Here is a 27,119-nt window from a genome sequence, read left to right as displayed (position 1 = left end):
TCACCAATTATATCTCTGTGGTCCTCTTAAACAACAGTCGCTGCCTGCTGAACCCTTCCCTTCTTCACTATTACCTAGGATTGCCCAAAGTCTTCCTTCTACCAGCCTGCTAGTAGACTTTCTCACCAATGTATGCTCACATTACTGTTACAATAGCGGAAATGTGCTCTTAGTAACTACTTTCCCCTTTCCCTTTTGTTATTGAAAAGGGACTTGTGTTCTGGTACAGTGGATTATTCACTATGTGAGAGTCTGCTTTGGTTGCGTGAATTATTTAATCAACAGCCTTTATTTGCTTACTGAAAAACTGATTTCCAAATTGTTTCGTGTTGTACAATACACAGTGATGCTCTTTCATTTTAATACTGCTTCTTACCAGTGAGGTTAGTTTTGATTGAAGCTAACATTGGTAGTAAGTCAGTTTTCAGACTTTCATCTAATAACATTGTTGCAGATATATCAGCTGTACTTCTGGCAGCCTTTTCCCTACGGCATGTACAATCTGATAACTTTTAGGATTTGTCAGTATATCATTGCAGAATATTCCCTTCCTTATGATCCTCTTCACCGCAAGTATTCCACACCTTGCGCCTTTCCTCACAGCACGGGAATGTCATGCCAATGTATCACTCAGGGCATTTTTCTTTCACCTTTCTTTTTGTGTTTCATAATAGGAATGGACCATGGTGCCTGCAATGTCAGTCAGACTGCCTCCATGTGCCTTTCTGGGTTTCTGACTTGTGTTAGTACAGTTAGTCCTATATCAGTGGTTCTCATTGTTTTCGTTCTTTTCCTGCTAGTTCAGCTGCCATGAATTTGCAAGACAGGGATAATTTGTACCTGCAACCATGTATGGCATGCTAGAATCACTCAACGTGAACAGCACTGTCTCAGTTAGGGAATCTTTAATGTCCCTAAGGTAAAATTCCAGAGTTCTCAGCTACACGAGTTCTGCTTTCTGGCTGAAGTTAAAAATAAGATAAAGCAAAATAAATCTTTCTACATTTGTGTACCATGTGCAACCAACAGCACTCAACTGTCAGAGCTTGCGTATCAGGATTTACTGAAAGCAACTCTTCTTTCACTTCACTTCCCCCAGTGATAAAATAATAAAAAAATCCTATATCTTCATTTTCTTATCTCCTTCCCACAGTCAACATGGCACACAGTTGAAGTTTCTGTTTCCATATTTGCATGCTCCTTCTGTCTGATAATTCTGATTTCTCAGTAAACTGAAACCCTTCAGGTTGCCTACTATACTTTGTATTTGGTGCTGCCTTGCTTCCTATTAATCACACTCTTCCTTGTGAGAGGGATCTCACGAGACTTGGTGCTGCCACAATATTTCATGTACCACATGCTGCGTAATATCATGCAAGAAAGTATCTTTCTAAAAATAATTCCAGCCAAAACCACACTAATTCCACTGACTTCTGTAAACATTAAATATCAGGAAATTAAAATGTTTTAAGATTACAAAGTTATGTATCTTACAAAAGACATTACTATGACAGCTAAGAATCCTAATATCTAAAACTACAACCTCAAGCTGAAATTATAAATGAAAAAGAAACCTTTCATATCACCACTGCTATAAAATGTAAATACCTGCTATGCACTGATTACAAAAAGCTTCCTAACAAGAGCCAAAGTTAGTTCCTTATATGGAGATACTGACTAACCTTATTTTGAAAACAAAGGTGGGCAAGTCCAGATGTGTTTGTTTTCAGAGTGTAATTACAGATAACTAATTAAATCTTCCTTGAAACAGTCATCACAAAAGATCCTATATTGCTGGCATTGAAAGGCAGTTTTATTATACAAAACCAGAAGCAGAAAATAGAGGTTGTATGTGAAAATAGCATGAACTAGTTTGGATATCAACAATCAGCATTATTTTGATTGACAAAATACTAGTTTCACATTTTTTCCCCAGTTATGTGTATAAATAACTTTCTGTGTCTAAGAAGCAGCAAGAATAGAAAATAAGGTGTTTAAGACAGAACTAATACACAAAACACTAAAACTGCACTGCTGGAGGAGCAATATACAGCTTGAGTGTGTATCATTAATTGCCTTGTGTCAATCTTCAGAATAAAAGCATGCTGAAGGTTTGATATCCCATTGCACATTTGCCTTTACAAGGAATGGCTCCAAAAATACAGGCCTAACACAGTAAAATAAAAAAAATATAATCAGGATGCCTGATTATATACATAGCTCCTTCATAGACTATAAAATCTACTAAAACAGTCTCAAATGAAACAAAACGAGTCTTCATTGTCTACCAGTAATAGCAAAGGTTCTCTTCATAACAAATTTATAGTAAAGAGTTTCACTCAGATAGAAAAATATTTTTAGAATGCCAAAAGGCACACTAAGCATGCATTCCCATCTGAAGCAGGAATTTTGCACTTATTTGCAATACTGTTTTAAAATTAACCAGTGGTTAGTGACTAAAACACAGTCTCATAGCTGAGGCCACTGTGACTAGGAAGTGTTTTGTATATAAGACTTATTTCTGCAAGTTAGCAAGGGACTGCTAGATCCTGAAGGACATGATGAATGACAGAGTCATTTTTCTTACTATTTATTTTAAGTCATCTGTCTGCATTCTCTTTGGACACGCACCTACAAAAGTCCTTAATGCTTTCAAGAAATCCACCCATACCTTCTTAAACTAAGGATTTCAGAGTCCGCAAACGCTCTGTTTTTTCAAATTGCAGTTAGCTGTGACGCAATATTAAAGCAGCTAACTAAAAGTGCCTTTTTTTTCCCTACATTGGCTGTCCCCTATAGGTCAGCCTAAAATAATTGAGAAGTGACAAGATTTAGCTTTTTTTTTTTTTTTAAATTCACTTTTATTAAATATATAAATATGGATATGTAGCCTAAATATATCTATCTGGCTGTGTAGATTTGGGCTGTGGTATATAAGCATATAAGTTTTTCACAATTTCCTTTTTTTTTTCTTTTAAATTTTCATTCCATTTTTTCCACAAAATTACCACAAACTTTATAGTTTAACACAAGCATATAATAAAGATCTTATGAAGACCTCACAAGTAAACAGACACCTTCATAAAATAGTTTTAATTTAGCACCCCAGACTACTCTTTTTCCGCCATTAAAAATGAAGTGTTATTTGCAGTTTTTACTAACACGTTGAAAAAAAGTATCAGGTTAGGTTGGACAGGGCTCTGAGCAACCTGCTGTAGCTAAAAATGTCCCTGCTCACTGTAGGGGGCTTGGACTAGATGACCTTTAATGGTCCCTTCCAGCCCAGACTATTCTATGATTCTATGAAGCCTATCAGCAAATTTAGCTTTGAAATTGAAGATGATAACAACTATTGCCCATTTCCTTTTAAGATGTTACCGAAAGGATCATCTAAATAGAAGCTCTCCTGTTTAGCTATTAGCTTGAATACATTTGTGAAAATTTCAGTAATTTGAATGCACACAAAACATAAAAAACCAAAAATATTGAAATAAAACAGGCCAGCTTGGCTTAATTAGGTCAGGACTGGAAAATAAAATGATAACAAGAAATATCTTCAGACAAATATTTGTTGCCTATCACTGGTCTCATGAAAATTTTTTGGGAAGTAAAGTGAATCCAGTCTCCAAACATGATAAACCTGAATTGATCGCTAAGGCAAGCATAAGCACATACTGCTGACCAAATACGCTTTTACTAGGATATCTAGTACACTGATTTGACATTTCATAATTTCACCTTTCAAGTAAAATCTTACTTAATATTTGTTGATTTGTTTCAGTTTATTATAAGTATTACTAGTAATGACAGCAACAATCACTTACTTCTCAGATTTCCCATTCCAGGAGTCAGGCTCATTCTGGGAGGCAATGTGCTGTGATATGGTGGAGTAGTGCTGAATAAGATATCATTTGGCAAGGCCTGGTCTAGCATTGAACTCCGAGAGCTAGCATATGAAGATCCTCTTCGATTGCTACATATACTCTCATCAGATAGGGTACGGTAAAGTGTCCTCCGTGGAGAAAGGTTTCCATAAAATGAAAACTAAACATCAAAATATGAAGATACAAGACAGGCATTTTTGGTTAAAATAATTCATACAATCATATTCCATGATCAGTTCTTGGCAGGATTTTTCTGGGCAGTCACTCTGGGATTCTGGAGCTAATACAGAAGATCAGATATTTGTTCCACCACATCAGATCTACTGGGGCCTCAAAAGAGTTACTGAACTGGATTTTCATACTTCCTCTTGATATTTTGAAACCTATCACCATGAATTTATCAGATACTGCATAATTTTATTAATTCCAAAGTGTTAAATGAAACCTCCATAGCCTTATGGCAGCAATGTTTTCCACAAAAATATGTAAGGTTACCAACTCTGGCAACATTTATTCAAGACTATACATAGAACTGTTTGATTTTAATTTGAAATTACTATGCTTTAACGTTAAACATTCTGAACTGCTATATGGTGCAATATAATTTATTGGACAATAAATGTGACTTGAGACACTGCATCTCTCCAGATATCATGAAACAGGCTTAGAAAAGAGGATAAGAGAGTTCAGTTAAAACTGTTTACGTATTTCATGAAGTTACTTAAACCACAACCCAAATATCTACAGTAAAACAAGGTGTTACTGTATTGTAAAACCAGGCCACCCCACTTCATAAATCATTCTTCAAATCCAGTTATTCTTTGAATCTACAAATGTCAGTTATTGCCTTAATTATTTTAACTGCTTTGTCCTGCACATAAGAATTTAATGTCCTGTCCTGTTTTCTTTGTAATTAATTATGAATTGCACACTCCCTATGCAGAATGTATGCTTAAGGGCAGTAGCTTTTTACAACAGTGGATATATGATAGAATTTAAGATATCTACATTGTTATATTTCTTGCTCATTGATAAATACTTCTAAAAGGAATACACAGAAACAACCACGCCACAAGATCCATTCTTTACAAAATACTTAAATGTACTTCATAGCACTAGTTCAGGAAAGCATCTATCTTGATGACAATACAGAACATGCCGAATTGTTAGAATGCTTAACTGTGTCCCAGTGAAAATTGAGGGAGATATTCAGATTCTCATCTAGGAAAGCACCAAAATACTACATCAGTTCTAGAGATTTGCCTGAAAGAGATATGGGCCGTGGGAATAAACATCATCCAAAACTTTATTTTATCACATATGTAAAACGATCACAACAATAGACAGAAGCAGCATCCCTAAATGACTAGACAGAGGAGATACGCAGCATCCGTAAATTTATGGATATATGGTATCCTTCTACGAGTGGTGGTTAAAGAACTCAAAAGACCCGGAGCCTAATCAGGGACCACACTGGGCAAAGGGTTAAAAGCCTTCATCCTCTGAATTGAAGGGTCTCCAATCCTCTTTCCTGCGCTCAAGATTCCCACCAAGCATCCTGCTGCAATTGTTGGATGTTACTCAAGTCTCCTCAACCTTATATTGCATCTTCTGTCTATAAAGGTTGTTCACTAGATATCCAAACATGTTGAATGCTAATTTTTGGAACTTTGCAGAGTTTCCTTTCAGGTTGTGACAAAAATTAAACATTACCTAGAGGGCTCATTATTCCCTGATCTATGAAGAAGGTAAAACCAAGCCAAATCAAAAACGTGATTTGATTCTGTAGAACCTTATATCTGGCTTCACTGTCAAAGACAACTGACGCACCTATACCAAGATTACTACCCTCTATGAAGATATAATCATAGACTGGATAATGCTGAGTCCTACAGCTAGGGATCCCCCCATGAGTCAGGGCCTATGGTCTCTCTCACTTAGTGAGTTTTTGTTTGGGTGTCTTGGGAGGGGAAGGGAACAGCAGTAATTTATCTCAGGATGACCACACCTCCTCACCCCTTGTTGTTTCTTATTTAGGTAGCCAGAAACATTGGCAGCTCTTGAAATCATCCCAGAAAAACCATTATTGTATCAATCATATATCATAAAAACCTCTAGGACATTACTCATGAGAATTCAAACACATATAACGCATACTTAACATACTCACGTTAAAAAATATATATGATCTGAATTTTAAATTTGACTCTGCACTTAGAGGATTCCCATGTGTTCCTTTTCTTCAGACATGATGATTATGCTATTTAGCACATTGTATAAACACAGGGGGTTAAGAGAGCATTGATTTAATATCAAAGTGTGCCAATTATCTCAAACCATTTAACTGCTTTGTGCTTTATTCTACATCAAGGACAGAATTCAGAATCATGTATACTTCGGGGAGTAGTAAATTTTAAGTTCTCTATCCACTTTTTGAGGACTCTTAAATAATACTGATTGTCTTCATACTATAAAGATTAGATGTATGCTCTCCGCTAGCACTGACAATTATGCATTTTGTGATTCAGACTTCAAACATAATTGTTGGTACTGAGTATCACAGGGCGGGCTACTTTTATTCATGTGCCTTAATATCATGAGGTTTATAAACTTAGGCATCCAACTGTGAAAATGTTACTTTTAGTCTTTGAATTAAGTTGCTCAACTTGCACCTGTCTCTGCTCAAACTATGCAAAGACATACTTAAACAAATACTATATTTCATACATAATCATCATACAGGTATAATTTTCATAACGTGGGAAATGGTATTTTGGGACTTATGGTCAGTATTTATCGCATCCCCATGGAATATACTCAGCTTGTACAAAATGATACTGCCTTCTCTATAGTGATTTTGGGAATACCAGAAATTCATTTCTAAGGTAACTGTCTGAGGTACACAGAGACGAAGAAAGTAGCTAACCTTTCTTCTCCCCTCCTCCATAGAGAGGCTGTCTGGCAGCATCAACTTCAGAAAATCTTCTTTGGACAAGACTTGCTGGCTTTCAACAATGGCATTCCTCACCGATGTTTGGAGTGGACTTGATGCAGACACACCATCAATATCATCATACACTCTGTTGAGACAATTGGTGTTTTTAGCAAGAGAAGCAACAGTGCTCTTGGATTTAAAAGACTGCATCCATTTTCTGTCACAAGGTAAAAATCACTAGAATTCTCTTGACACACCACACTCATTTAGAACATTTTTTTGATCATTTTATATTTATGAAACTGTTCATGGGTCCAAAATGAAATTCTTATACTACTAAAAAAATCAATTTAAGGAGTTCAAAAGAACAGTTTTAAAAAGCATAATGCTTGTTTCTCCTAGCTTGTTTCTTTCCTTTTTTACATACCACACTTCTCTATTGTATTTATATCAACATTTCCAATAGTTCATTCCAAAATATTTTAACTTTTACTTCCTCAGCAAATAAGAAAATCAGTATTTTATAGTGTAATATTGTACCCAGCTTCACCATCTGGCAAAATTACTATGGTCATCAACGGCAATGTTTGAACTGTATTGGTAATCAATTCTGCCATGTGCCAACTGTGTTTTATTATCAGCAATTTCATAAAGTTCATTAGATAAATAAAACATCTGTCTTATCAACAAATAAAAATGTATTTACAGTCAACAAAAGACTGTCAAACTGAATTATTATCTTTCAGTTTCCTTCCAATGAGAAAAGAAAGAGAGTTAACAGGTTTACTCTGGAAATGCAGTTGAAGGAACTAGAGATTCCCAATCACATAGAACATACATTTGAAGCCATTACTTACTGCAAAGTGCAGCATAATTGGTGACTCTCTTCAGCAGAGAGGAAACAAGCTTTGCTACAGTAAAGTGTAATTCTCAGTGAATTATATCCTATAGTGCCACAACATTCAGCAATTGACCTGATTTTCATCATCATTGATAACTAGAGATGCCATTTTATTTCAGCATAATTATCCTCAGAGAGATATTTCCTCTCTGTGATGTATAGAAAGCTTTCCTAGAAAGAAAGAGGTGAAGCAACACTGTACACCATGGAAAAATCTGAAAATATTTTCTCAAATGCTGCCATATTCAATTAATATTTCTTAAACAGAACCAGCTCTTGAAGATACTTTTCTAAATTGCTGCGGTTTCAGTCTAAATACCATGACTCATTATGCAATTTAATTTTAAGGGTTCCATTCAAAATAAGAATAAATTGTTTCAGAAGTTCATCAACTTAAAAATGTAAAAACTTGTAGGTATCAATGAAGTTACCACTTTTTAGGTCCATATACCACTATGACTGAACAATTTAAGCAATTAAAACACTGGGGGTAGGGGGAATAAAATCACCAGTACAATAACACAAAGAAACACAAATAACCAGGACAAGGTGGTAGTAACATCATCTACTTTTGAGAATTAGGAATTTAAGAGCTTAACTTCAGGCTTATATTTCATAGCACATGTATTCTAGCTTATATTTTTAAATATGAATCTCGCCATTAATATGCATATACACACAATATGAGATACTAGAGGCAAATATCCCATTCTCGTTAAACAAAGAGTAATCCCATATCAAACATCTGAAAATCAGGTACTGCATGTCATCTTGTCAATTTACTGAGATACACAGGGCTCACTATGATTTATTGAGAAATGGAACAGAATAGCTTATACACAAAAAGAAAGCAAGGAGGTTACCTGAGAAGATTATTTTGAAGATAACAGGAATTTAACCATTAAGTTTTAAACAGGACATTCAAACATCATGTATTACTGCTGCAGCACTGGAAAAGCACCATCTCTATATTTGAGAAACTGCATCTTCTTCTTTGAGTGAAAGCCTTTTTCTTCCACTTAAGAAGAACACGTTTCTCACGAGCGAATCCTCTGTTAAGCTGTACATATAGCTGTTCGTAGGAACTGCTCTGAATGTTTTTGTCTAAATGTCACTTGCTAGAAAAACACGTAGTTTTATTAAAGCCTACACATTTTGTAGAGTCTCGTGAAGAGAGGGTCATATATCCACACTTAATCTTTTTCTTGTGGGGTCCTAACCACTAGTTCATACCTGTTCATTAAAAGTCCGAAAAAGATACCAAAGAACCCCAGGGGCACTATTTTTTAAAAAAATTATCTACTATAGATCACCAATACGTTTATGGTCATCTCTCATCTGCAATGTTTGAGCCAATGTAACAGACAACAAGGTAGCGAGGTTTCATACAGAGACATCAGGAAGTAAGATTTTTTTCAACTAACTAAAGTTCCTGAAGATTTGTAGAAAAGTCCTTAAGACATTAACAAAATTGTACCTTCCCAATTCAAAATGCAAATTCAGAATGTCTGACACAGCCATATGTTTTTGCCTACATGTACTTTCAGAAATTTCTGTCAGCTTGCTTTATTTGACACATGGGAAAAAATGCAGCCAGATAGATCAGAGGAGAAAACAGTATCCTGTGCAGTTATTGTCTTTTTTTCTTCTTTTTTCAGATGCACCTTTGATACATAAAGGTACAGGAAAAAAACACCAAACATTTGAAAGCAAAACAGAATTTGTAATTTTTCATTTTTCTATGTGATTTCAAAATTTATTTTCATTACCCTTCTTCCCCCAACAAATTTAAACAGAGTTCTTACTCTTGACATTCAGAAACTTCAGATTCTTCAGGTGTAGGACTTCCTTCTGATTTTTTCCATCCAATGACATATTTGCTCACTGCTCCTTGTCTGTGGTATGGTTTTGAAACTGATCCAGAAATCTGTTGATTACTATTCTGCGACACTATATAGACTTTGGAGGTATCTAGGGAGCCACTCTTTTTAGAGCAATGTGTTGATGGGCTTCCTGAATGATGTGACCCACTGAAAAAGTAAAGAAAACACACAAAAGCAACGGTGAAATCTGCTATACAACAGCAAATCAGAAATGCTTTGCCTGGTATGCAGCTATAACTCATAATGTTTTTTCTCAAGGTTAAAATCAAGGTAGCGATATTGGTACAGTAATTTTCTACATATCAGCAGCGTATATACTAAAGCTTTTTGAAAACTGAATTGTGATGAGTTTCTAAATCAAGTAATGTATATAAATCAACTTGCTGAAATGCCACTGCAAACTGATATGAATTAAAATTAAAAGATGAAGTTCAAGACGTATCTATAGAACTTGTGTGTGCAATTTTAAGTAAATACGTACACACACATTATTAATGGCATAATACCATTTACGTCAAGAACTGCACCAGGGATTACCCCAAATATCTCTCTGATTATAAAACTCATGTGCTTTTCCCACTTCATGTTAATTTTGCCAGTTCACACCAGTTTAAGCTGTGTCTTTCATTCAGAACCATTGAGAATTTAATATTAACAGAAGTAAATTTCAGTTCAACAAAAACAATCCTCTGAATAATTTTAATAGTCTCTTTCATTATGAATAATAGCACTAGTAGGCACTAATGAAACCTTTTACTGAAGACTCTCAAAATTATTTAAAATGAACTAAAGCAAACACTTCCTTGAAGAGTAAATGTCGTCTTTTCATCTTGCAGGTGAAGAAAGCAAAGCATTCAGAAACCAAGTGCCTTGCCTAAAATCAGAGGCTGGAACCTGAAGCAGCAGCTTCTAGTCTTCGTTGTTCGTTCACGAATACCAAACACCATGCTATCTTTTAATCTAATCCCAAAAGCAATGGATTAATTCACAGAGGACCAGAAGGCATAGCCAGATATGGCTACTTTGCTGTCCATGCAGAGTTAAATACAAGCAATGCACATGCATAGATGTCATTAGATCCAATTAAAATGCCTATTGTGGACGAAAGCTGAATCATTAAAGCAATGGATTAATAATTTTGATCACAGTTAGTATGTGCATTTAATCTTAATACCAATTTATTTTCTCTCCTCTCCTCCCTCTTCCTCCCCAAAAAGTAGAAACAAGATTATGAGTTTTCGGGGGAAGAAAATAACGTCAGTGACGGTAAAAGCTTTTTTGCTTGCTATCCTTGCAAACATGCAAATAAATTATGTAAAGATGTGGTAAAGAAAATAATTCAGTTATGAAAAATTGAAATCCAAAGATAAAGCAAACATTGAAGCACAATGTAAAATACATATCAGATCCACGGCAAGGACATTACTCAGAGGATTTTAGATTTCTATTTGTAACTAAATTCAAGCAAAATTGAGCATCCAACCTCATTCTATAGGTTTTAAATAAGGGAATACTTTTGAAGTGAAGAAATAAAATGCCTCTAAAAGCCTTGTTTTAGATAATGAGTTCAATGCAATGGTTGGAACAAGCAGTATATATTTTTAGGATCCAAAAGATGTTCTATGTAAGAAACAAAGAAAACTAAAGGGAATGAAGTGAAACTGTTTCAGCTACAGTAACATGAAGGTATTTGATAATTCATGTGCATAATTAATAGAAAATAAGATAGATAAAACCATTAATAACAGCTGTAAGACACAATGCTCACATAATGTGCATAGCTCAAGTCAGTCTTGTAGCCTAAGGTACTGTTTCTCACAGCAGTTTTAATTCTGTAAATCTTACTTGGACAGTACAGTATTAGCTTTTCAGGGGGTTCTTTATCTGATGATGTTACAGAATCAGGCCAGTATCTTTCAATGAACCAAAATCTTTCCTGTGCATTACACTTTATCTATTCAGTAAACAGAATACAATTTTAATAAAGAAATGTTGCATGTATAGATCATTCCACCAGTCTGTGGGCTTGTTTCTTGAAGTTTCACACTGTTTAGCTACTGCAGAATGAGGTTACTATTTAACGTTTGTAAAATAATTGTGAATGATTACTTCAATAGTGTTTCATCTATAATTTCATCATTATAAATTACGAAGAAATACAAACTCAGTGTCTGACCAGTTGGAAAATATATATAGGATTCAACAGCAGATACCACACACTTATATGTTAACTCAACTTTCTTATGCCTACTTGAACACGTCAGTGTTGCACCACCACAGCTATAAAATGAGATTTTTTTTAATAATGTATGCCTGTGGGTGCTGTACAGGTGATACCAACTTTTAAACCCAACTGCAAAATTATTTATCACTCCAACATTAATTTGAAGGATATGTAAGCAAAGTTTAAATAAAACGATTCACATAACAGAAGTCTTACATTTTCCTATAGCAAAAGGAGTTGGCACACAAATTAGAAGGTGGTCATTTTAAAACATTGCTATTGACAAAGTGGAATTGGGCAATCCTAATGTGAGTTGTCATCTCAACAATAATTACTACTTTGGAAATGCCTAGGTAAACTCACTTAAAATCCAGATGCCTTTTATTTATTTATTTATTTAAATGAATCCATAAAACATTTATTCCATAGAAGTGAGCAGCAGATTACTTAATGGCTGCCTGGCACTTTAAATATATCAGCTGCCACACAAGCGCTGAGAATACATATTCTAGCCATTAGAACTCTGTTTCAGCTCATTATGACAAAGTCCTAGAAACACAGAGCTTATTTCTAGCACTTTAGAAGTCTCAACATATAAAATTAAATCTCAACACACACAAAGCAGAGTAAATTTGGAACTTCTGCATTATCACAGGGGTAGTGAAAGCTTAATGTGAATGCATGTACTTGGTTTTTACAATAGTCTATACAATAGTCTATACTACCTTCTATAACTTGTGAAAAAAAAATCTAAAAGTCAAAGCATACAAGTCCAGTTCACTCAAGCATATGAAGAAATGAGGATACAAGATACTATTTGGTTGTTTCCCTGTACCAATTGCCATTGAAAACGGGAAAAATCAGAGGGAAAGAAGAACAATTTCCTTCCATCCTTTACATAGTAAAAACCTTAACACATAGACCAAAGCTTCGACTTCAAAGTCATCATAAAATGGGAATTGGGAGATAAAGGCACCCAGTTGTAAAAGTGCACTTTCAAAGTTTGCTTTACAACAGATGTATCATGCACACATTTCATTGGTAACAAAAAAAGAACTGAAAATCAATCAGAAATTTAGTTCAACAAACAAAATTGTAAAGCATACATTACAATTACGTAAATTAGGGGGGATGATACGCAATGCAGTTTCACTGTATGTACAAATTGTCCATCACTATATGTAAAAATTGTCCACTGCAATTTTTCTGATTTTGCTCATCATTAAGTTCCAGGTAATTTGTTGCACTGTACTAAAAAAAAAAAAAAACCAACAAAAAACAAAACCCAAACCACAACCAAAAACCACAAACCTATGCGAAAGCAGTTCTAGGTGTAAACTTCACTTTTACTCAGGAATGTTTCCCAGCTTCAAAAACCTAAGGAATGTGCACATGGTCACGTATAAAGTCTCCATCAGATCTGGGAGTAGGGCTAGCTATGCTTTTTAGGCACTCTCAAAAATTGCCTGAAAATTGCTCATATAGGCATTTAAATTTAAAAAAATTCAAAACCAGTTCCATGCATTTTCAAAGCAAGCTGAGCAGAATTACAACGAAAGAGTTCTCTGTAAATTAATCTATAATCCATAACCCCTATTTTGTAAAAAACATATACCTGGAATGAGAGGAGATTTCACTTAGGTCTCCCATACTGCCTTCAGCGGTATGACTGGTAGAAATAGCAGAGGTGTAGCTATGAACAGCATAGATTTTAGCTGGATCATCATCCGGTCCAGGAGTTTCAGAAGCCTCGGTCCACTGCTCAGTACGACAGTGTACTCCAGACCTGCTGCCAGCAAGGTGCAAAGGGGCCAGAAGAGGAGTAGGCATGCAGGGAGCCGTATCAATTCCACTGTCAGTAGAAGCCCCCTTTATATATGTTAATCCAAGCAGCTCAGGATCCATCAGATCTCCAGAACCAAAATGTTTTTCGTCGCTGTTGCTGGATGTATTACTGGATAGGGTGTTGCTGCTTGAGTGGCTTGAACAGCTTTTGTCTCCAATCTTAACAACAAGAAAGCAAACAAAAAAAGACCCCCCCCTCAAGTTAAATAGTAAAATATTTATTTTCATATAAATTACTGAATTTGTGCCATTCAAAGACCATTTTATTATTTTTTACAGTATGCTATAATATAACTGCAAAGTATGAAAAGAGCTAATTATACCACCAGTTTCTATGAAATGAATTGCACAGCTGGCTAGACACATTAAAGGTTGATGTCACCGCAAATAAAAACGCTCTAGTTCCATCTTCTATGGCAAATCTTAAGATCACACTTGAATTTTGTGATTATAGGACCTGCTTAATATCCATAAAATTGCATTTCTGAACAGTTAAAATAAGCATTTGTTAAAGCTAGAAGCACTGGTAATTATTTGTTTAAACAAGCTCCACTGCAAATCTGAAAAACAGCAAAGACTGAATTATCGTTGGCTTTTTCTCAGTGTCGGTGAAATATGCAGCTTATTGGATCAAATCCAATTGGACGTGTGGTTAGTTAAATTGAAGCCAATTGCGATGTATGTGTACCAGATGAAAGTAATTTAAGTCACAGGGCCTTAAGCTAAGCGTGGCTATTGAAATGGAATAAATGGGTCAGGCATTTGTGTCAATAAAGTTAGGTTTTTTGGGGTTTTTTGGGTTTTTTGTTGGTTTTTTATTATTATTTTGGGGGGGGGGGTTTGTTGGTTTTTTTTTTTTTCAATGAGATTTTATAGAGAGTTGGATTAATTTATCTCTGTGACAGAGTAGCCAGAACACGGGCAGACGGACTTCTATTAGGTAGAATGTAAGTGGGAAGAGCGACTAACTTTTTAACGAGATTCTTCCTCCTAGCAGATGCATATAAACATAGCTGTTACTCACACATTAAAGCAGTTAAGACAAGGCAGGCTTTCCAGAAATGATACTTCTATTCCATATGGAAATTAACAGGCATCAAAATTTGAGAAGATTATTTTAGGTAAAAGGAGGGGTTACATTTGCATTCATTCTAACATTTACAAGATGGCTGTCACCTCAAAACCAATGGAATCATTGATAAAAAAGCAATGAGCATTTTTTCCAAGGAGAGGGACTTGGAAAAAGGTGTCTGGAGAAAAGGCATGTCAATTCTTACTGTAAATGTAACATGGAACCAAAGTGGAAAGAAACAAGGGGGGTGTGGGTAAACTCAAAGACACAAAAATATCCTCAGAAGGTGTATTGCATGTACGAACCTTCCCAAAAATTTCCTGTATGTTGCTGAATATACATGCTTAGGCACATTCCTGACCCTGTTAGCAGCAGAGAATTTGGGTAACAGCTATTGATACAGACATTTTGAGCTGCTCTAAGTTCACTATGGCCATAGCTTAGGATCATTTTATGCATTTCCTTGTGTGAAAAGAAATTATTTTATGGAAGTTCAGCACGGCCCTAATTGTTACATGTTGTTAAAGACTGTGTCATGGAGCAAGATTAAAAAAAAACAAAACAAAACACCCACCAAAAAACCCCCCCAAAACAAAACAAAAAAAGCAAACCAACCCCCCCTGCCCAAAAAAAAACCCCAAAAAACCAAAAAACCAAAAAACCAAAAAAAAACCAGCAGGAAAAAGATATTTATTCCAGGAGAAAAAAGAAGCTTGAAGATAGCCAGTGAAATTCACCCCACCCTCCTTCCCTCAAGATAAATGTGATAAAAAGACAGCATAGACCTTTTTTTCCCTAATAGTTAAATATTTCACAGAGTTCTTGTACACTTGCTATAGCCCTCAGTGTGAATTTCACTGCCTGGCAGAAAGTCATATGGCAAATGGAGCTGAACAACAAGGGCATGCATGAGAAAAGATTACAAGGTCCTTTACAAGGTGACGTCCTTTTCTTTCTGTTTTACAGCATTTAACAACAAAATAGCCTCATTTTATTAGTATTATCTTTATAATAATGATAGTTCTTACTTCGTACAATATAGTTCTTTTGCACCCTACTATGCATATGCATACGCAGGCAAACATAAACATAAACCCATCATGAAATTTTCTGTTTAGATCGCCTCCATCCTAAAAGCACGAGAGCTGCCATTATCATAAAACTCTGACTGAAGTTAAGCAAACTCATCATTTAACTCTGGTAGCGGTGCTCTCTTTAATATGATTGTTACATATACTGATTCTAGCTTCCTGTCACTTTGGCTTAAGATGAAAAAGTATTTTCGTCTTCATGTACATAATTCTACAACATGGTTCTGTTTATGATAGTACTTTTTTCAAAAAGTATCAAGCTAGATTCTCATAAGGTATCAATGTACATAATATGAGAAACTAGCCTCATACCCTTCGCAATATAAGTCTACAAATAGCACAAGATTCCTACTACATATGGCAGGTTTTTCCATGTAACAAATACCAAAAAAACATAGACAGACCATGCACATCGTTAGTGTACTTTCCATCAATAAGTCATTGAGAATTTTGCCATTACTGAAGACAAGCCACTGAACTAAGTAGACTAGAAATCTGTTCTGCATTCCCAAACTACATTTGTTTAGTGCTTATTGATAATTATATTACATGGGTATTTCAAACAACATGAAAAATGGTATGGTGAATAAAATTTTTTTAAAGGATACGAAATACTTCAGAGATTAAGCAAGCCAGTATAAATGAAGCTGTAAACAGACAGCTGAGAGTAGACTATACTAGTTGTATCTCCTCAATGCCCCAGACCTAAGTCCTCTTGGAGTTCCAAGTTTTAGTTTATAAACACAGATTAAGCATATTCAATTCACCCCTCATCTAGGTGAGCACACTTTTTGCCTCCCAGAACACAGAGTGGTCTTCATAAATTATGAAAATGTATTTTTAAGATGCATTTCTTTAAGTCCAGGGTGGTTTTTTGTTTTGTTTTCATTCTTGGGGTTGCTTTTTTTTTTTTTTTTTAGAGTTTTCAATGACATCCAAGTAAAAGACTTACATGTGAAAGTTTGTTTGGTGACTCCTTGCCACTGCCTTCTTTCTGTAAAGCCCGGTCTTTGTAGGAGCTCAGCACTTTGGTCGATGGTGCGTGCCACTTGGTTTCTGCCATAAATAATTGTGTTTTAATTTCTGAATGCTAAAAAGATGAGTATACTGTACAAAGAAAAAGGCACATGGCTTAGCATCAGGTTTCCAACCTGTACATGCTTTGGAATCAGAGATGTGTATCTTTGCAGAATTTCCTATGATCTGTTTTTTCAATGATAATTAAAGTTCAACCAGCTTCTCATCTTTCAGGAGGCTTTTTGAAGCTCAGGAGGTAGTTTGTTCCAAGAATTATCTACATATCCCATACCATATTCTGTTAGACTGTCTGTAACAGTCTCCTCTTTCACTGCCATATTACATGTTCTTTGTGTATCAAACCTCCACATCAGAAAGTGGCTGCACTTCAACAGGCACAGCATTGCAAAGAATATTTATTTTTAAGATACAGTGAGGTTTATTACCAGAATGCCTAGTTCCTTCCAAAGTTTCCTCTCGTTCTCTGCCTCCTTCACACTCCAGTGAGCCTGAACCTTGGTGGTGTTCATGGAGCAAAGGGGACTGGCACCTTTTAAGATAAGCAGAAAATTAAGCTGTTTCATTTTTTTCCCCTAGAAAACTAGTTAGATGATGAAAAATAACACTTTTTACTCTTCAAAGCAAATATATTGTGATTTGTTTAAACTATCACACCCCCCCCAGCAAGTATAGTAACATTTCCAAACACTTTATGGAAGGAAGTGTTTATGCACAATTTTTTCAACAGCATGCTATTCTATCTTAAGTGTGAACAGGCCAAAAAGACACTGAACTTTAAGAAGAAATGCATTCTTAGGGCTATATATCCAAAGGTTTTTGCAATGGAGAACTATAGTAATGTGCTTAACTGCTTTATGAACTAAGCTCCACAGAAAGTAACTCTGTAGTTTTTGCAGGTTTTCACGCTCAGAACATGTAAGCTAGTACCAGATCCGTTACTTTGTATTGTATTGCAAAAGTTAAATTATTTCACAAATCAACACACTAAACTCAAGGTTACTATTAGAAATAACTGTGCTGGAAAAATGACACAAGACACATTCTCGTCTGTTTACAGTAAAAAAAATTGCTATAGTTTTATTTGACTTATTAGCATCTATTTAGTTGCCAGAGATTTCAGTGATTATTCTGAAATTCCTTGAAGGGTCTCCAAGATATTTCATAAATATCTGCTACATGGACTATCTTATCCACAGTCATGTCAAAGCAATATTAAGCTTACAGACAAGGAGCCAAGTTGATGTTTTCAATACTCATTTTTTCCTGAAAAGTAGCTTCTGAAAGCCATGTGGCAAGCCTGGAATGCTTTTATATTATGCTATGTAGATACTGCCATAGTTCAACATCTTGTAACAGGAGTGGTTCGGCAGCTATATTTATACAACAAACTGATAAATTTGAAGTAATTTAGAACAGATGTCTCACATAATAGTCTTTTAACATGGGCAGTATATTGGGGTGTATATACACAGATAGCTAACTTCTGAAACTTCAGCATCAAGGTATTAACAGGGATGCGAAAGAATCATCTATATACCACAACAGCCTTTTAGGGAGAAGGGACGTCTGAAAGAGTGCTACTTTTTGAGGAGAGATGCTAGGGAATGAATGCCACTGGAACAAGCACAGTAGGAAATAAAACCTTTGAAGACCATAAAGATAATTTTTAAAACAAAATACCCTTCCACTGAAGCAAAAGGAGGTGATATTATTTTTATTCCAGTTCTGAGTTACTAGCTGATTTCTGGCCTGCTTCTGGGAAAGCAAACCTAAGAATTGTCTGTTATTTACCTGAACTGTAAAATAACAACTTGGTCCTAAAGAGTTGTAGCAGTGTAGCTTTAAAATTGTATTGGCATACATGTTACATTAAGGATCAGTAAACCTGTAAGTCTTAAAATATACTAACAGAGTTTGCAAGTAAATCTATGTTACAGATTATCCACATAAATTCTGCTTCAGAAAGAAGATGCATGGGAGCTATAGCAAGATTTAAATAAATAAATAAATAAATCACTAATACCCATCATATCCCACTTGCTGTCTCCACTGGCTGCTCCCACTGGGTCCCGGGTCACTGGAGGAGGACTGGTTGCTTGGAGAACTTCTGTAATGTTGATTAGAGTTATTAACAGTGCACTGAGGTATTTTTGGGGTTTCAGACTTGAACTGGGTGATGCTTCTTTTATAAAATACATTCATTTTTACAAACAATGCAGATGCAGTATGAATACTTAATTACATTCATTTTGGGAATTTACAGTTTTATCTTAGATTCACAAAATTTAAACATATTTTTAAAGTAAATTATTTAATTCATTACTATTTCCAAATGAATATATAAAAAAAGGCACACAAAGACAAGGACTAAGTGCCACATTCTGTTTGCCTTTAGCTTTACTTCTGAGCAAGTGGGATTACTCAGGAGTCAGAGAAGATGGATTACATCTCTAAATTTACGTGTGGGAAGATCTCATGATGGATCAGAAAGGATAGTTAGTTGCTTTGTATGTATTCCAATTTTCCATATAGTAATTTAGAAGAGGTAACACCAATACTTTTTATTTTATTAATTCTTTGACATAGAAGAAAAGTAAGAAAACACTTCCATGAATAGTATTATTTTGTACTTATTATTTACATTTTTGAGCCTCATGCCTTAACAATGCCTCTAATTACTCTTCTTGGATTTCCAGACAGTTGAAATGCAATGCTCAAATTTGGATTGGATCACCCTCCTATCCTTCTCTTCTGTGCGTATCAGTCTCTAACTACAATACAATCTCCCTCAGTGACAATTCCCTGTATTTCCCTTTTTTTTTTTTTTTTCATTTTTTTTAAAGGTCATATGTAGGAATGAATGTATGTACTCAGGGAAGAGGTGAAATGAGGTAGCTTTGGATTTATACACAACACTTCCACTTTCAATAAGCAACTTTACTGTTCAGCTTGAAAATTTTGAAGACTTCAGCTATTATATTTGTCTAACAGCCAAACACATACACAATAAGTAGATAGTGTAGTGCCTAATTTTTCAGCATGTCTGTGTCTGGTAAGTATTGACAGGACTGAGCCTCTCTCAATCAAGTGAAATAGTCTACAGGCTGCAGTCGAATTCAGTTGCATGTTCTTGCTTCTTACCGCCAAGAACTTTGCATTTCTTGCACAGTTTAAGTGAAACAGTATTAAGGAATGGGTAAGTTATGATCCCATGTGCTTCCAGCCTCCAGACTGATGTTTAGGACATTGTCCTGAAAACCAGGACGCTGGTTTTGTACTATCCCAGGCCAAAGAATATCTAGATCCCAAGCTTCCCATTTGCTGGGCAAGTGTCTAGCCATTAACCTACTAAACAAAAGGTGGCTACAAAAGGAGAACCACAGAAATCTAGTCAGTGAATGTCTCACACAATTCCTTTACAGAAGAGTTGCAGCTGCCTGCTCTCAGGAATGGAATTCCAGACTCCAACTGAAAGGACACAGTTGCCTACAAGTGTGACTTAAGGACTGAAGACTTGTGACTTCAAGGACAGGCAACCGCTTGAAAGAGTCCAGTGCAGAGCCACAAAGATGATTAAGGGGGTGGAACATCTCCCTTATGATGAAAGGCTGAGGGAGCTGGGTCTCTTTCGCTTGGAGAAGAGGAGACTGAGGGTGACCTCATCAATGTTTATAAATACATAAAGGGCAAGTGCCAGGAGGATGGAGCCAGGTTCTTCTCCCAATGATAGGGGCAACGAGTGCAAGCTGGAGCACAGGAGGGTCCACATCAACATAAGGAAAAAACTTTTTTACTGTGAGGGTGACGGAGCACTGGAACAGGCTGCCCAGAGAGGTTGTGGAGTCTCCTTCCCTGGAGACATTCAAAACCCGCCTAGACATGTTCCTGTGTGACCTGCTTTAGGTGGTCCTGCTTTGTCGGGGGGGTTGGACTAGATGATCTTTCAAGGTCCCTTCCAACCCCTAACATTCTGCAATTCTGTGACTGAAGTACATGGAGACTCATGAAAAAACAGAAGAGCGAGTCTGAAGCTTCACTCTTAGGTGCTCGTTATGAGCAGCTGTCACAGAATTAGGCATTTTGTAAAAACAGCAGTAGAGCTCAAGGGTATCCTTGTATTTCTTAATGACTAATTAGAAGAAACTCCTTGATCAACACAAAAACATTTGGATTATCTTCTCAAAGCACTTAACCCTTCCCAGGAACTGTACTAGGAGTATAGGTGTTCAGCTCCCCGTTTTTAATTTCACATCAGGGACTGGGCGCTTAACTGTTACAGGTCACAGTAGTTGAACTGTTGCTGCTTAAGTCTTTTACTATAGATAGCCCACATTTCTGTTGCTTCTTCCTCTTCTTATCTCTAAAACCATTTTATCACCGAATTCAACGTTAGCTCATTGTCAGAGCAGCTACTATAACTTCCCTGTTTTATCAACCTGCTTCTCCCTGCCTGCGCTCTTCAATTTGTCTACATTGATATTGGGTCTCTGACCCTCTAAAATCTCTTAATCGTTTTCCTAGCCTGAGTATACATTTTCGCCCTCACAGGACTACTTGTAAGTACTAATCAACCTTACTTCAAACTCTTTTGTTTTAAGCCCATCTCTCTGACAAGTCATTAACTATGCCTCTTCCCATGTAGAAAGACCTTGCCAATTACGTATCGTACTTTTAATGTTTCAAGACCCATGTCACAGTTCATCATTTTCCTCTCTTTTCATTATTTATAATCTGTACCACGCCTTCCCCAGAACAGCACTTCTGCATCGCACTTGTTTTGTTTGAGCAATACGGGCATTTCTTCATGACAAGAGATAGCCTCTGTCTTCACATTTTTTCACGTGCTTCACTGAGTGTTAGGAGAAGTGCAACTTATGTTTGCGAAGTTTTTTTTGAAATGAGTAGTATGTCAGAAAGCTTTATTTTTTTTCTGTATAGGCATGCAGTATGATTAAAAAAGCTCCATAAATCCTGAAGTATTTCTAGACATTTGATACATTGTCTTCTTATGCTAGGTGTTACCGAGAATCTCAGTAACAAGACATTAGGAAAAGCTTAAGTCTTACAAGAGTACCTACATGCTTACAGAAATGTGCCTCTCCTTTTTTCAAGGGCTGAGGAGGCAGGTAGGGGAGAAGGTGAATACAAATGATGAAATGGTCATAACTGGGAGCCTGCCTTCCTCAGACCTTGATATAGACATATATATCTACTACTATTACCTGTATATATTCCAATGTAAAAAGTCACTAATTCTTTTCTACTATATAAGATAGACAGTGTAGCAATATCATTTCATGATTTCATCCAGAACTTTTTGAAGCTATTTAAGACTAGTATTTTAGATATTCATATCCAGTAGATATTTCCAACACGCAGTATTTTTTTCCTTGGAAATTAGAACTACATTACCCCATGGAAAAAGGGCATAAGCAGAAATAATTGCAAACAACAAAGGACAGAGAGTTCTGCTCAAGACATATGGTTTTCCTAAGTAATTCAAAGGTCAAATGTATTTTCAAATTTTTAACTTTAAAAATAAATTTTATCTTATGAAGAGTCATGATTAAATTAGAACAGAGCTAACATTTAAGGATACCATCCCATCATCTAAGAGGTGTTACATATTCAAATCACAAACTCTGCTTTGTTTAATTAAAAGCAAAGCAAAGCAAAGCATAAGGACTGGTAATGAGTTACAGAACCCTTTGAAACTATGCCAATAGCTTGGTAATGAGATTAAATAATTCATTTTTAAAGGGATGAGGTCATTTTATTTACACTTGTTTGTTTAAATAGGCTCCCAAAACGTGGGGGGATGGGACATTGTTTAGATCAAAAAGCGATAAGGCAGTTTCCCTCTTTATTGATTTGCAACTAAAGGGAAAGGTCAGCTGCCCTCAGCAGTAAGATCCTTAGTACCCTCCACTTCATCACAAACAAGCGAAGAAGTCACTTGTTTCATGTAGAGGGAACTGGGCTCAGTGAATGCTCTTTAATACAATCTCAGAAATAAAATTACCGTCAAAACTCAACAAAATCAGGTTTAAAAAAGAAGTATACCAAAGTTCTAGAAAGCAGAGATATCTAAAAGTAAAGTACATTAGGAATGTGACAGGCATTAAACAGAAAGTATATTACCTTGCACCATCTGGGAGTTTTCTATCAAAGGAAGTGCTGCGAGGAATGGCTGTCTGAGCCTGCTGGAGAAGCTGCTGGCACTGCAGTCTGTCAGATGTTCCTAGGATTGGAGAGGCACGAGAGAGAGGCTGCCCAGCGGGAGTCGGCACCCGATGCCAAGTGGTATTCCTTCTGAAAGGGGTTTTATACTCACATGGGGTGCCTTCACTGTCAAGTTTGTATTCCACCATGGGTATACGACAAAGTTCTGAACAACCCCTGTTGGACAAATAAAAGTGCTGATCAGTCTCCCTGGAGGGAACAGAAAAAGAAATCTTGCATTCTACAGTCCAAAGTAGAAGTATATGCATATTTTTCTTCTGGGTGCCCAAAGGTGTTCATATAGCATTGTACAACCCTTTCAACACTTTAAAACTATCATGCCAACCGGGTAGAAAACATTTCAAAAGAAAGGATTTGCTCTCATGTGCTCAAAGGTTTTTTAACTCTTTCCTTGCCCTTCAAAAAGGAGAAAAGATTAAGCTTTTATGAATTAATCTGCAGCTTGAGTTTTACATAATAAAAACTAGTAGAAACAAAGCATTCAGAAGCCAGAAAACATAGTTCTTCTATAACAGCTTTAGCTTGTTTAAATTTCATAAATAGAAATAATTTCTTAATGTAAAAAGTTACATATCCAAAATTACAAAACATGTTTTGTTGCTTTGCAGCAAACTAAATGTTTCTTAGTGGTATTGAGAACTTTTCTTTAGAATCCCACCTTATCCCCACCAAATGACAGAGCATATACACTGTGATGCAAAAGTGGCATCTAAATATTTTTCTAATTGTTTTCAAAGTGTACTTTGTAATGTCTCTCTTCCTGGGGGTCTCTGTGCCTGGAAGAGAAATGGGGGAGTGGAAGGAAGAGACAAATCGGAAACAGTCTGGCTTACAACCTCTGCTTGAAGCTTACGGTGTGGTTAAATACCAACAGTATTCACAGAAAGTGTAAACTCAGGTAAAAGTAGTGACTGTGTTCCCCAAAAGATCAGTCTGTCTATGGGATATTTGCTGTAGACTCAGGCTGGACTGGAACTAAGGGTTACTGTTTCAGAAGTTAGTTAGAAGCTTCACACCCACTGTAAGCCAGCACTGATTATTGTAACAGATATTTTATATTCTCACATACCTTCTCCATTATTTGTCTGACAGCCAGCGTGTACTAAATCAACATCTATAAAGAAAACACCCTAAATAATTCTAATGCAATGCATTTAGTAAGGAATAGTGAAAATTTGCTTCTCTGTCTCAACCACAATTCTGCTTTATCCCTTGAGCTGAGTCTTGATCGAGATTTGCTTCTGTTGAAAACAACATTCACCATTTCTGACTAAATTAAAATCACCTAGAGAAAGTGTAACAGAGTGTGTGTAAAGTGTTTACAGTCTTAATCCTGAAAATGTTTTGGCACAAATGACTTAACACAACTATGCAGTTCAAATAAACGATATAGATTCTCATACATTAAATTACTGTGCCCCAAAGCACTGTCTGAATCAAACCCCAAAAGAACATTTTCATTGTCAGTGTTCTGGTAAGCAGATTAAAAACCCCATATTATATAAATGCTAACTATGTTATTCAAGGTTGTTGAAGAGAACTGTAACAGTTACATTCAAGATACCCTGTATGTGCCCAATCTAATCCAGACTAATACTTCAGGCTGCTGAATTTTGTGGTACTAAATAGACAAACTGTTTATCCTGTAGCATTAAATCTCAGTCTCTGCTGACACTCAAACATATGAAAAAGGTAAAGAAAGAACTATAAAATACAGAGGATAAAGCATTGAGAGTGGAGATTAGTAGCCAATGTAGCCTAGAAGACACTATGATGAAGACAAGAGGGGTCACTAGAATGCTCCAAAACAGAACTCAAAATTCCTGTTTTTTCAAGGTTATTTTTTGATCAGAGATATCAGCATTAAATGCACCAGTAAAACTTGACATGTGTAAACTCTCCTGACAGATCATAGCTGGACATGCTGGAAGCATCAGAAAATTTTGCAACATTGATTTTCTGGTTTTAGCTTCCTTGTGGTAGTAAGACCATCCCAATAATCTCCTCCCACAGACAAGGAATGGAGCTACAGAGAAACTAATTGATAGTTATAAAACTATCAATTAATTTCAGAAGGTCAGTGACACATCTATAGTCCACCCTCCACCCTGAAAATGCCATAGTTATTCAGACCACCACTTCAAACTACCTCAGTTCATGTATATTTTTCTGAAATTGTTTCACACTTCTGAAAATCACAAAACTCATGTTGGGTTCTTAGAATGACGAACACCACGGAAATGCTAAGTTAAGTGAATTGCCTAGAATTATGCAAACATGTCTACTGCTGAAGCATACACAGAAAACCTTTCTCCAGGGCAACATTCAGCTGCTTACATCCCAAGACCGTTCTTCTCTTCATTAAGTTCCCTGCCTCATTCACTGCCTGCAAAAAATAAGACCAAGAGGTGGGAGACAATGGCCTCCAACAATGCAACCTTGATTCATTTCCAGCGCAGGTCCACGTTAGGTGAATGTAGAAAGTTCTTAAAGGAAAGAATAACCTAAGTTTGATTATTCAATTAAAGACTTTCATAAAGCTTTATATACAAAACAAAGAATGCACAGATGACATAGCAAGGTTAATATTAGTTTAGTGCACTGCATGATTTTTCATGTGGCCATATATACACAGTTTGTCAGTATTTGACTATGAAGTTGAACAATTATGTAAGCCACATTTCAATCATCCTTCTGCTGATTTTTTAGTATCGTTTCACCCCCTTCTTCATTCCTATAGACATTAAGTGTTAGAAACAAACCACCCCCTCCCCAACTTTCATCATTAATATATCGATTTCACAGTTTGTCTTGGTAATTGAGAAGGTTATAGCATGTAATTGTCATTGTATCCCTTATTAGATACCTCTCATAAAGTACTTTAAGTGCTGTAAAATAGCCAGGGGTTTTGAAGGCAAAAGGGATTGTTACTACTATTTAGTTTGACTTAGCTTGCTAATTGAATAACTAAAGCATGACACGAAAATAGCAAAAGACAAGCTTTCCTGCAAAGAATAAGAATTTAGAATTTTGTAAAATTTTGTGCTTGTTTACATCTTGAAAATATGTTCCTCTGAGAAATTAAAAGATGATTCAGGACACTGTTCCTGCAAAAAAAAGGCTTACAAACAAGCCTATTTCAATTCACAATAAAAATCTAACAATGTTCCTTTAAACTCAAAATGGAGCCCCAATGTGACTGCTGTGCCCCCCCGCTCCCAAATTTCCATGGTTAAAATGGAATTATGTGGCTTCCTCTGCCACACATAAGGCTTTTCAATTTTAATTTAAAAGTGCCAAACCAATCAGTTCAACTTTTATACGAAAAAATTGTGCTTCACTGCTTCACAAGTACTATCTAAAGAACAGACATCGCAGTATGTAAAACTGTAATTGTAGACACTTCCTATATCAGAAACAATGAGAATCAATTACTTCATGCCTGCAAAGCAGTAAGGATCCCCACCCTCCGCCATGGATCAAACGATGAGTTAGAGAATCATAGAATCATTAAGGTTGGAAAAGACCTCTAAGATCATCAAGTCCAACTGTCCAAGTTATCTCGCATGAGAAAAATGACAACATTAAATGCAATTTCCTATTAAATATTTAATTTGACCATTATATAACTTCCATTTATAATATTCTTACTTATTCCACTGTATGAAGAATATACATTGGCACTGGTATTGAATGTTAGCTTTTAATTCACCTTTTAATTTCAATTTTTTTTTTTTTTAAATTCACTTTAAAGAATATGTAAAGACTAATCTGTATTTTATGGTCTTAAAAAGAGATTTAAATTTATGTTAAACAAGTATAGAATATCAAACATCTTTCCGAATATCAAGCATCTTTCCCAATTATAGTCAATATAACATTTTGAAAGCCTGACTCACGTTATTTATCAAGCAAGTGTGACCACGTCTTAACTACACATCAGAAAAAACAGCACTTCCTGTCCTTCACTATAGTTTGGTATTAATTAAATCAATCCTTCAAC

General features: G+C 35.9%; 1 protein-coding gene across 3 annotated transcripts in view; it reads right to left on the bottom strand.

The window, feature by feature from the left end:
* SIPA1L2 (signal induced proliferation associated 1 like 2) overlaps positions 1 to 27,119 on the bottom strand; it is an 89,949-nt gene that overhangs the window by 13,699 nt on the left and 49,131 nt on the right. For all 3 annotated transcript variants that reach the window (XM_086460997.1, XM_009949487.2, XM_086460998.1), the window contains 8 exons: positions 23,015 to 23,272; positions 18,897 to 18,980; positions 17,299 to 17,402; positions 16,788 to 16,891; positions 13,443 to 13,831; positions 9,526 to 9,750; positions 6,811 to 6,964; positions 3,825 to 4,044 (listed from right to left, as the gene is read on the bottom strand). In XM_086460997.1, coding sequence (XP_086317123.1) covers positions 3,825 to 4,044; positions 6,811 to 6,964; positions 9,526 to 9,750; positions 13,443 to 13,831; positions 16,788 to 16,891; positions 17,299 to 17,402; positions 18,897 to 18,980; positions 23,015 to 23,272 — 1,538 coding nt within the window. The remainder of the gene's footprint in view (positions 1 to 3,824; positions 4,045 to 6,810; positions 6,965 to 9,525; positions 9,751 to 13,442; positions 13,832 to 16,787; positions 16,892 to 17,298; positions 17,403 to 18,896; positions 18,981 to 23,014; positions 23,273 to 27,119) is intronic.

This window comes from Leptosomus discolor, chromosome 2 (assembly GCF_034619465.1).
Source record: "Leptosomus discolor isolate bLepDis1 chromosome 2, bLepDis1.hap2, whole genome shotgun sequence".
Lineage (NCBI taxonomy): Eukaryota > Metazoa > Chordata > Aves > Leptosomiformes > Leptosomidae > Leptosomus > Leptosomus discolor.
This window is presented reverse-complemented; position numbering and strand designations above follow the sequence as displayed.